Raw genomic sequence first — 12,538 nt, 5'->3', positions numbered from 1 at the left:
ATGGTATCTTTGTAGAACATAACTACTGTGAATGATGAGGTTTGATTATGTATCAAAACTATAAGATGACATCAGTAAGCTGCCCAGTGATCTTTGAAAGATCATGGAGAATGGGAGGCTCTACAGCAGTGGAACTCAAAGTGTAGTCCAAAGAATTGTTCGGGTCTCTGAAACCCTTTCAGAGGGTCTACAAATTCAAAATCATTTTTTATTTCTAATATAATAAATAGCTATAAATATAATCCATGTGAATAAAAACCCTTTGAATAGATCTTCAATAGTTTTTTTTTTTTAACAACATGAAGATACTGAGAACAAAAGTTTGAGAACCACTGCATAGTATTGGAGAAGGACAAATGTTTGATCTTCAAAAAAGAGAAGGGGAGAAAATCTGTAAATTATAGATTCTCATTATGAGGCAAAATTCTAGAAGGAACAATTAAAGGACTCATTGATGAACATTTGAAAAAGAAATGATGATCATGAAGAATCTATAAGTCTTCATTAAGAACGGAACATGCCAGACTAGTCATTTTTCTCTTTATTGCAAGGGTTATTAAACTATTAGATTTAAGAGAATTACTATAAATATAGTTTACCTAGACTTCAGCAAAGTGCTTGATTAAAAACTCTCATACTATTTTGGAAAATATGAAGAAATATAGACTAGATAAAGGCTCACGTAAGGGGTTTTAGTTGAATATTTGGGTCCAAAAGAGTAATCATTAATCTTCAATGTCAACATGGCAGGATATCTCTAGTGGAGTGCTCCAGAGAGCTATCCTTGGCCTGGTGTTGTTTAACATTTTTGTCAGTGACCTGGGTAAAGGCCTAGATGGCATGGTTATATAATTTTCAGATAACACAAAACTGGACAGGATATACAACACACCGAGTGAGATAGTGTCCATAAAGATAATGATAACTTAGAATGCTGGGCTAGACCTAAAAAGATGAAATTTAATAATGTAATGTCTTATACTCGAGTTAAAAAAAAATCAGCTTCATAGGTATAAGGTGGAGAAGGTCTGGCTAGATACAGCTAATATAAAAATAATCTGGTCCTTTCAGTGGCCTGCAAACTTCATGTTGACAATATGCTAAGGTCTTAAATGACCTTGAAAATCCTGCTGCATTCTACCTTTGATCACCTCTGGAGTATTGTTTCCTGTTATCAGTGATTCTGGGACGGAATAAGTTGGTGCACAAAGTTAGGTGATTAAGATGAAGAAAGAGCCCTATGAGAATCATCTGAAAGAATTGGGAATCTTTAGCTAGGAAAAGAGAACATTTAGAGAAAACTGTGATAGTTGTCTTTAAGCATTTAGAAAGTTGTTACTTTAAAAAAATGGATTTTATTTATTCTGCTTAAACTGGAGGGCAGAACAGGTAGTAGATACAAACTAAAGAGAAGCTGATTTAGAATCTACTTAGGGAAATACCGCTCAACAGAACAGAGCTATTCAAAGGTAGATTTAGCCATTATGAATGGTAGTGGACTTCCCTTCTGAGGAGATTTTTCTGCAAGAACTGAACTTGCTCTTGTCATGTACTTGCAGAACAGATCTTGTTCTGGTTTGAGTTGTAATAGGTGACCTTTAAAGTTCTTTCTGACTCTAAGGTTCTGTGATTCTACAGAAACATCCCATGGGACTTCTTCCCATCATCTCATTCAAGAGAAGCAGCAGTTCTTACTTTCCCAATTTATTCCCATTTTATTCATCTCCCACCCCTCTCTATGAACCTGGAATGTGGATGTAGTAGCTACACCTTAAGAAAACCATAGCAGAACTAGGGGAGATACAGAGAATGGAAACCAAGATAACCTAGGAGTTAAGAGTGTGAGAAGTCTTCTTGTATAAAGCTAGATTTAAAAAAAAATCAGGCTTCTAGTACAAAAAGATGAAAACATGACCGAAGGCTACAAAATCATAAGGGATTTGTGATGGATTTCCATGAGGATGGAAATGGGTTTGGTCAGCAAATGCTAAAAGTTGAAACATTAGAAAAAGTAACTATAGGACAACCATCCTTGTTTTCCTGAAAGAAAGCACAGGTTGGAAATGGGATGTCAGAGAGTTTAAATTCATGGATGGTAACGCATTACACGGAATGTCTGAGGCTTTGAGGTGATGTTGGGAAGGATGACAATGGCCTTCCCTGAATGGCCCCTCTGTGGCCCTACCAGAGAAAGAATCTTGGGGGTGGGGCAGAGATGAAAGGAGCCTTATACTAGGTTAATTCAATATTCTTATGTTCATATCATCACCCCCACCCCATGGGCAGACAAGCATGTTCAGGATATACAAAACAATTAGAAAGCAGGGCTTGCCATAATACAGGCATGGGTGAAAAGTGCTAATATTTGGGTTTTTCCAGTATCCTGTAGCCCATTAGTACTCCCAATAGAGGGGAAACTCTAATGAGTTCTCTTTTGGAACAATTCTTAGGAAAGGCTGGGAAGAGGAGGCTGGAACAGAATAGACATAAGAGTCCATGAATTAACTGGATTTCCATGATTCTTATATTCTACAGGTTTATGAAGGCAGCATGGTCTCTCTCTCTCTCTCTTTTTTTATTTTTAGAGGTCCAGCCCTTTGAATTTGGAAAGGAAGGTTCCTTTCATCATTCAAAATACAAACATAGCATATAGGAATTATATGTTGTACTATATTATTCTATTAATGTTTTATGTTTCTGTCTTGTCTCCCCAAATAGACTAAAGTTTTCTCAAAGTAGGGACCATGTTTCACATCTTTCTTAAATGTGTTCCAAGATCCCTAACACTGAGTTGACTCACAAGCACTCAATAAATACTCAAGAAAGGGAAACAAACTACATCTTCTATGTAGTTACTTCCATGTCTTTGCTCATACTTCTCTTATTCCATGTGGGACCACCCTCCTTTCTCTCAACTCTCTACTCCATTGATCCAAGCTCTCCCCATCCTTCATGGACCAACTCAAATCCCACATGATTTATATTAGTAGCTGATATAATTTTAGATAAATTCAGTTTCCCTCTCCCACCCTCCACTTCTTCTTCTGTAAACTCTGAAATTCCTTCCAGTTCTGCCATTTCATGATACTAAGAAACTTCCCCTCACCATTCCATCCTGTGCATAAAACTCTTTTCCCTGAATGGCTATGGCTTTTAGAGAATCTGCTATGCACCTAGTTTCTTAAACATCTCCTCCAATAGCTTGTCACTTCCCCAAAGTCAGAGATTGTGACTTTTCTTTTTTTTACTTCCTCTGCCACATCAAACATGGGATTGGACCCAGATAAAAATATGTAGGTGTATGTGTGTGAATACATATTTATTTAACAAATAGATAAAGACATATCTTGGCCAAAGAAGCACAGAGTCCAAGTGGATGTTCCACAAATAAATATCTTGTACTTTTGGGACTCGTGTTCCCCAAAGTTTATCAAACACTGGAAATTCTGAGATTAGCACAGGGTTAAGTCCCTTTGGGAGGGAATACCAAGGTAAAGACAGAATTAAAAATAAAAAATGATTCACTGATGACTATCCATTGACCTTGCAATGCTTTGATGCCAGTGTAGTGGGAATTCTCAGGGGAAGAAACAAACGCAGATGGTCCTCTTGTATAAATGTAAAAGCAAAACCATAAAGGCTGTTTAGCTTATAAATATTTGGAAACCTGCAGTTCTGGGAAACATCCTCAATACTTCTGTCCTTTCAGGGCTAGGGCAATCAAAGCCTCAGACATCTGCCCTAAGCAATAGCACCTCAGAGAATAAAAATAAAGATGAGCAAATGCACATGAAATCTAAAGTAGAGGGGGTTGCTGAAACAGGGAACCTGGATTTGTTAGCTCATGTTATAAAAGTTTCTTTTAGTGATGGTGGCAATATCTGGCACAAGTAAACTCAGTCTTTCAGTATTGTGGCATTGGGACCCCCTCAACTTTCTACCCGCTCAATCCTCTGGGGAATGCACTTTCCCTGGACCTCCTGCGATTTTGCTGATCATGTTATCATTGAGCCTAAATAATATAGTTCAGCATCCTGTTTCTCTCTTGCTACTGGCACTCCATATACATCACATTATCTTGCCTGTGTCCCTGGCCCCTAAAGCCCGCCTTTGTGGACTTGTCCAGTTCTGGCTTTTTGCATCAGAATGTGCCTTTACTCTGGTCATTGAGGATCTCCCCACTTGGCTGTGAGCATCAGCTTAGGGGTCCCATATGCTTCTTGTGCTTCCCTTTTAGATCCTACATTTTAATTTTTGAACCTCACTTCTGTCTCCTTATTGCACTTGCTCCTTGTAGCCCAGAATCTTCACTGATTTGTTCCTCCAAAGCAAATGCCCCCAAATGGTTATCTCAATATAATTCAAAAGGAATATAGAACAAAGGTGAGAGAGCATCAAGTTGTCTACTAGCTAGTCCTAGTCTAGCAATGATATAAAGCTGACCCTTTGTCTGGTTTCCTAGATTGCAGAAGGAAGTAGTGACTTAGTCTGTGGCTTAGTCATCTGCTGAAAACTAGCCCTACTATCAGTTCTTTCCCCAAAGTCCACTGACTATAATCAGAGCCCTAGCTCCTTTGGATTATGCTGGTTTGCCAAAATTTCATTGCTTTTTTTTACTTTATGGGACTTTGGCTTCTTTTTTGACAATTATATGAATTAATCATGTTACCAACTCTCAGGGATCAGAGACTTCAGCCCCAATAATCAGCAAAATACTAGAAGTTAGAGAACTTAATCCCAATGACCTTTCAGATATCACTGAGGCCATTCCCAGCTCTTCAAGTTTATGGTAGCCTTTTAAATTACTCAATCTCTTCCTTAGTTCTCCAGGCTCCATAATAGGGATGAAATAAAAATCAGTGGTTTCTAATAATTTTTCCAACTTTTAAAATCAAATAAGATAACTACAGATTTTAAAGCTAGCATTAATATTCTTATTATTTTTACTTTCTACCTCGATATTCTAAAGCATTGTGGAGGAGGATGGTTTTAGAGCAGAGCAGTATTGGATTCTACCTGTCTATTCATGGAGATTTGTCTCTCTATCTCTTTGATAGGCTACTTAAGTAAGGGTGTGAGTGGAAGGTCTTAAACTCTTTTCCCAAGATTTTATCTCAGCATAGACCACTTCATGCAAGAGCATGCACCTGAGCTCTTTGCTCAATGGTTATCGCCATGCTGCGCAGATGGCTGGATGGAAATCAATCATGATGTTGAAGGGACACCTCCAAGTTACCAAGCCTGAAGGTTGACCTACCTGGAAAGTTTTCCCATATTGGAAGCCTTACCTTAAAGAGGGGCTTTCACACTGAAGCAAACTTGAAAAAAGAGAACATTCATACAAAGAGAAATTTACTTTGCCTGCATTTTCTCCATTTCTCTTTTGCTATGACTAAGAAGAAATGAGAGGATGTTTTCTCCCCCAGAGCAGCTTCCCCTGATCCTGGTGCCATGATATTGGGAAAAATAATGTTATAGAAATTTGGAATCTAAGGGTTGTTGTTATTGTTGTTATTTGGCATTTCTGGGATATTTTAATAGAGTGCAGAACAGAGCAGTTAGTTTATGGGTAAAACAACTCAACTATGGTCTCCCCTCACTTGGAGAGCAAGAGGACCAACTCCTTGGGAAATTTTGAAGCTGAATTTGATCTTGTTTCTTGGTATTTATGAAAACTACTAACCTTCCCTTCCTCCCACCCCAAAATAGACTTATTTGGAACATCAACAAAATATACCTTTTATTATTACCATCTATATATAGGACAAACACACACACACACACACACACACACACACACACACACACATTCTGTGTCCAGTTTTCTGGATGCAGTCATGTAGATTCTCCTGCTAAGTATTCTGGTACTAGCATCTCGGATATGTAACAAACTTCTGTCCCAGGCATGTCAGAGCCAGTCCTCTGCTTCAATTCAAATTATCCCCTGACTATGGATGTGCGTGATCTCAGCATGGCAATAGTGCACTGTTTGTGGGAAACTAAGTGACTCCACATATGTCCTTAAGATGTATGTGTATTCATGACTGGAGGCAGGACATAGGGCTCTGAAACCACCAGCTTGAGCCACAGCCTTTTAAAAGGTGCATTGTCTGCCATGAGGGATTAATGCAAAGGAGACCAAATTGAAAGCAATGTTCAGCTGCACTAAGAGTCTCTGTGGTGGGTGGGTGATGATGTAGTTAGCAATCCCTTCTGATGATGACTCATCTGCATAGATATTACAGCCTTACAGAGAAATGTAAGGTAAGCTTCTTGAGGGGAGAGACTGTTTGTATCCCAACCTATTGCCCTGCCTTGCACAGAAGTTTCTTGAATTGTTGAATTGAACTGAATGGTATAAGGCCAGTCAGGGGTAAGATAAGATTACTATAACAAGGAAAGCAAAAATCTGAAGAAGTTAGAAGTTTAGGAGGGCCATTTGGAAAGGGAAGGGAAAAATGGAACTTCATCAAAGCAATACACTCCATTTGAGTCAAAAGATCTGGGCGCTCCAAGTGCCATTTCTATAACTTATTCAATTATTTAATTGGGTTGTGATCTCATCGACTGAAAGTGCCCTCCAATGATACAGATTGCAGCTCATCCATGCCTTCCTGTAAGTTTGCCGCAATGGATCCACCTAACACTTTTCACTACTCTGTGTACTCTAAGTTCTCTTATAGCTCTTGAGATTCAAAGATTAAATGAAAGGCCAAGTTTTGCCTGTGAATCAGAAAATATTTCCAGGAAAGTCGACTAGAACAGGGATGGAGTTTCTTTGGGAACTGATGGAAATTCCAGTTTGAGGGTTATCTAACATTCTGGAGAATGGAGAGAATACTAACACTTTCGTACCCACATAAGCATGCATAGCTTGAGACATAGCTCAAGTTTGCTATGGTATCCACCAGGCAGGTCCTGCCTAAAAATGTCTCTTTAAGGCTTTTTTTTTTTTTTACCTAGATAAAGGTAGAAAAGCTGGACTTTGAGTATAGAAGGAACCAGAGGGTTTTGATATTTGCTGTTTAACAATAAATTATCCCTTCCACATCTCAGCTTTCCCCATGGTAGTTCCGATATATCACATGTTGCAATAAGAAATTAAATAAGAATTTTTTAAGAGTTGCACCAAGCCTATGACCCAATGGTCCAAATTTTACAATAAGGTACTGTAAACACTTATAAAAGAAAAAAGAAAAAAATCAGACTTTTTCTCTGGTACAAAAGGAGAGCCAAAACTTTTTATGTGGATTTTCCAGATCACAGAACTCCATGTCTTTAAAAATCTGTGATATGGAAGGGATAACATAATTCCCTTTGCTTTCTAATCCAATTAACACAATAATTTACAAGCCTTGTATTCAATGAAATCAGAGTCTGAGGAATTTCAATCTTGAATGACCAAGATGGCTGATGGGTCACTAAAACAATCTTGACTAGGCAAAGATAGATGAATTTCATGGAGTAGAACAAGTAAATTGCTTTGGGACAATAGGAGAGGAGAGAGGAGAGAGTGAGGAAGAAGTGAAGAATGAATGATGAATGACAATAGATGTATGAAGCATTTATTGAATGCTTACTGTTTGCCAGAAACTATGGTTAGTACTGGAGATGTAGATACAGAAAGCATGTCAGTCCCTTGAAGGGAACTCAATGATACTGGATATAGCAGAAAGGGCAATGAATGTGGATTTGGAAGACTTGCTTTCAAATTCTGGTGGTGTTTCTCATCAGTGTGTATATGTGTGTGAGTAATTCCTGGGGATTCCTTCTACCTCTGAAATTCTGTGACTCTTTACCCTTGGTCACAACTTCTCACTTTCATCATTGGTAAAATCTGAGGTTTATATTAGCTAATTTCTAAGTTCCCAACCAGTTTGGAACCTTGTGGTCCAATGACTTGTGGGGTTTGGCAGGTGCTCTGTGTAATATTAATGAGGGCAGGATCAGGGAGGAGGTGGAAGGTTAGCCAGAATATTCTAAAAACCTGAGCTTATCCAAAGGTATCTAAGCATAGGCTAGAATTCTCTCCAAGGGAACCCAAACTTGATTGGATGTAAAAGATTAATATATCTTGGCTTTTGTTACATCACTTAGGCTATCTAACCAGGTATTGGTTTTTCAGGGAAGCAGCCTTTTTTCCTAAAGTTTTGTCCTGAGATCCTTAGACTTGTGGAACCACGGTCATCCTGGGGAAAACTTGAAGTTGGGCCTTTTCCATCATTTCAGTTGTCTCCTACTCAGCTCAGGCCAGCTTCTTCTGGATTCAGACTCTGCATCTCTCTCTCCTTTTTTCTTAACTCCAGCTTCCATTGAAACCTTTCTTTGAGAAAAAGCTCTAATAAATGAATTCAAGTGGAGAGGGTAATGATTGATAAGAAATTGACCACTATATCTCCTAGGAATCTGGGAATAATGCTTTCATTCAAGGAAAATGAGACTGAAGCATGTGAAGATGAGAGGAGATATGTATCACATAGAGTCTGCATCATGTCAGGGACAGGCTGGTGAGGGAGACATTTGGGATTACTGGAATCTTACCTCTGCTTCTTAAATCCCCCTATGTAGGCAACTAGCTAAGAAATGTGCTAGCTACCTGCAGGACCACTGGATTTTCTTCTGCGACCAGAATATAGGGCCAGGATAGTCATCTATCTGGAGGACTGTGACCCCTATTCTGATTAAAGCTTTCCCAGATGCTGTTTCTTAGTTTTATAAAATGTGACTTTAAAAAATTACTCAACAAATCTGCATGGTCTCACAATTTCATTTGGAGAGAAGAGGAGCAGGGTAAGATAAAGCTAGGCTAGGAGAACATGCATAAAAGAAATTTCCTGAACTTCCCCCATTCTCGGTATAACTGCTAAAATATCCATTTCCATACCAATATGGCCCTGCCAGGAAATGTGTCATCCAGCATCTTATAGAGTTTATTTGATTTTCTCAACCATATACACATGAGACCATCAGAAAGAAGACTTTGGGTAGCTTCAAGTTTTCTAGGAACTAACCCTGAATTGAGGGACAGAGATGTGAAACCATGCAACAGAGCTAAATATAATGTGTTTCTCTCCCTCCCTCCCTCCCTCTTTTCCTCCCTCTCTCCCTCTCTCTTCCCTCTCTCTTCCCTCTCTTCTTCTTTTCCCTCCCTCCCTCTTTCTCTTCCTTCCTTCCCTCCTTCTTTCCTTCTCTCTCTCTCTCTCCCTCTCTCTCTCTCTCTCTCTCTCTCTCTCTCTCTCTTATTACTGGAAGTTACTGGGATGAGGTTACCCACATAAAAATAGCCTGAAGAATTTAAATGTGCTTGAACACTTTAATAAGCCCTTTGAGACTCATAGCCTAGATCATTTTAAGGACCAAGAATTAAAGACAGAACCAATCAAACAGCTAATCTAGAAATATGTCCTAGAAATCTGTTTCTTATTTTCACTTTAATGTTAGTAATTTTTCAAGTTAATAAGTATTTATTAAGCACTGACTATATGTCAGGTACTATGCCAAGTGCTGGGGATGTAAAAGAAGGCATGAGAATGTGGAAGGGGAGACTGAGAAAAGATGCAAATAAGGAATTCTCTGCATCTCTTCTCTAAATTATTCTCCACACAAAGCACAAGAAGATTTAGGGGATCCCTATTTTCTTTAGGATGAAACCCAAGATTTTCTCTTAAAGTCTTTAATAAGCTGGGCCCAATCTACATTTCCAGATTGATTTCATGTTATTTTACGTCCCCTTCTTCATCCAAATTTCATGCCAACCAAACTGGCTCACTTGCTCTATAGGATATCCCCTCTCTCATCTTAGTGCATCTTGCAAAGATTGTCCCTATGTCTGGAATACTTTTCTTTTTCATTTCTGCTTTTTGGATTTGCTAATTGTCTTCAAGATTCAGTTCAAGTGCTAGACCACATGAAAGTCCTTTTCTGATCCCTGGGGTTCAATGCTCCCTACCATTGCCCCATATTTACTTTATATTTAGTTCACTGTATTATTTCCTCTTAACAAAATGGAAGCTCTTGAGACATACTTTTCATTTTTATTTGTACTAATGGATGATGAAAAGAAGAATGAATGGATGAATGAATTGAAAAAACATCTATTAAGTGATTGCTATTTGCTACATACTGTGCTGAGTATTGGGCATACAAATATAGAAAAAGTGAAAAAGTCCCTGCATTCAAGAAGTTTATGTTCTAATACTGGGAGACAGCCCAGAAGGGGAATAATTGTCAAAATGGGAGTTTGGTCCAAAGAATCATAGGGATTATTGATCCATGAGGCAATCAACTAACATGCCCTTTTCAGAAGCAATAGATGTTGTCATTTCCAGTACCCAGCACATAGCAAATGCTTAATAAATGTTTGTCGAATTAAATTGTGTCAAGATTTAAGGTCTGAGCAAGACAGTTCTGAAAGTTAGTTGGAATTCCTTGTCAGTGTCTTTTGTCATCTTCCTAGCTGGAACTCGCCTTGTCTAGATGCCAACTTGAGTCACAGTCAGGAAAGATCCTATGATCTTTTTGCTTGGGGCAATGTTGGCTCCGTCTAGCAAAGGAGCCATTCCCTACACCATAGATAGAGTATAGACACAAGGCTGTAGTTTGTTTGGCTATATCTTTTTCCTTTGTAGACTAGGGTTGGAAAAATTATTTCTCTGGAAATGGCTGCCCTATTGCTGCCCAAAAATCAATCTCCCCATCTCAAAAGACTTAACTCCTCAACTCCCTCATATTTATCCAGCTCTTGAAGGATTTGCTTAGACACCAAGCTACAAGAACAGTTTCATGTTCTGAGAGATTCTAACTGTATAGGAAAATCCTTAACAAATATTTCTGGGAAATCTAATATCAGTCTTACACAAAATCATGAAGTAGCATATTTTGTCTCTCCATTGTGTCTTTCCTTTTTCTGCCCACAAAATAACCTCCTCTCAAGCTCCTAAATTTTTTTTATCACATATCTTTTTATGAAAAACACAACCTCTGACTCTTTAGTCACCTTGAGGTACAAAAACTGATAACAGTTTAAAGTATGATCTTCTTGTAGAGGGATTTGTGTTTTAACAGAGATCAAAGCCTTAAGATAAAGGGATGAAGCTGTTAGTGGTAGGGAGAAGGGATGGAGGCTTTCTTAGTATTCTTAAAATCAAACACACCATTTGCCTATGATTCTAATCTGAAATGATACTGGGAATAACTAGATTGTTGAACAAATCTCTGGCTAAGGTTCTGGTATTTCTAATAGATCAATAACATATCTTCACTCAACACATTAGAGGCTAGATCTGGTGTAGATCTGAGGGAAGTCAGGAATAGGTCAGACAAGGACCTGTTTACTCTCCATCATCTTTTGCCTCCCTCTGCCCCCATCATTTCAGAAAATTTTACTTTTCTCTCTTAAACAAATTTATTTATTTTTCTTTGGGGGAGTGTCTTCTGCCACACAGCAAACTTGCCTCTTCTTCATCACTTTCCCCATATTGTTTTGCTCCTCTCCTCTTCTTTTTCCCAAGCATTCTCTGTTGCCAGGGCCTTCAACCCTTTAATAAATAGCCTTTGATTCTCTTCCTGGGGTTCTGTCTAAATAATTCACAGCCTTGCTGAATTAGCAGACAGCTGTTCCCCATGGCTCCAACACTAGTTGGGCCAGGATAGAGGTTCACTCCTAGCCTATTTTAAAATCTTTTCCCTTCATATTTTCTTTCTGAAATAGCCTCCCATTTCAAGCTCTAGTGTGTTAAGGGACAGGCCAATTCTCTGAGAGTCTCCACAGCTGTGGATCATAGCATCTGAAGGAGTTTCAGGGCAGCCTTTGCTGATACAGGTGTTGTGGATAAATGTGTTGCAGATGAGCTAAATTGGAGGCAGAAGGAAGAGGAGAGAGGCGAGAGGTCAGACAATGCAACTGCCTCTCAGTCTCCTTGTATCATCCTCTCACAAGAGGAGATCCATTCTGCAGGTCTGGGTTGGATCTCCAGCAGCCACTGTCAGGTGCCTCCTGTATATTCCAACATTAGTGCACTCACAATCACCCAATTTACCCTGAACTATTGCTCAATGCTCTTGCTTACTCTCTCTGGATGTTCTACTGGGTTATTCTGTCCAGAGCATCCCTTTTCCTTGACTTTGTTAGCTATTATTTTATCTAAATTCAAAACCTCCTTCTGCTAATTCAGGCCCCCTTCAGCATTTCTCCTTTCCTTTGGCCCATGGGTGGCAAGTTTTCTTGGAAATGTCTGTTCCAATATATTAGGTGCCACAGATGATTTTGTCTGACTTGAACCTTGCAAAGCAAGCAAAGGATCTTGGGGAGATCTTCATCTAAACCCTTCCAGATAGAGTTACCCTATCAACCCCCAGGATAAGATTGTTCAGGTAGAAGGAGAAGGTAGGTTGAATCTCATGGACATGGTGATGGCTTTTAATCAAACAAATCAATCTCAAATCGGGACTGTACTGGCTCAAGTTTTATTTGTATTAAGTCAGACATAGCATAGTGTAGTCTCAATGAGTTAACTCTGTAAATGCAGGGTAATTTCTT

The 12,538-nt window shown here is 38.9% G+C and overlaps 1 protein-coding gene across 2 annotated transcripts in view; it reads right to left on the bottom strand.

The window, feature by feature from the left end:
• PRKCE (protein kinase C epsilon) overlaps positions 1-12,538 on the bottom strand; it is a 664,873-nt gene that overhangs the window by 25,363 nt on the left and 626,972 nt on the right. Inside the window, exon 15 of one of the 2 annotated variants that reach the window (XM_051975204.1) lies at positions 5,289-5,318. The exons of the other annotated variant lie outside the window; for it this stretch is intronic. Within the exon in view, the coding sequence (XP_051831164.1) occupies positions 5,304-5,318 (15 nt within the window). The 3' untranslated portion in view covers positions 5,289-5,303. The remainder of the gene's footprint in view (positions 1-5,288; positions 5,319-12,538) is intronic. 2 annotated transcript variants of the gene reach the window in all.

Source organism: Antechinus flavipes, chromosome 2 (assembly GCF_016432865.1).
Source record: "Antechinus flavipes isolate AdamAnt ecotype Samford, QLD, Australia chromosome 2, AdamAnt_v2, whole genome shotgun sequence".
Lineage (NCBI taxonomy): Eukaryota > Metazoa > Chordata > Mammalia > Dasyuromorphia > Dasyuridae > Antechinus > Antechinus flavipes.
Note: the sequence above shows the minus strand (reverse complement) of the source record. Positions and strands in the feature narration are given on the sequence as shown.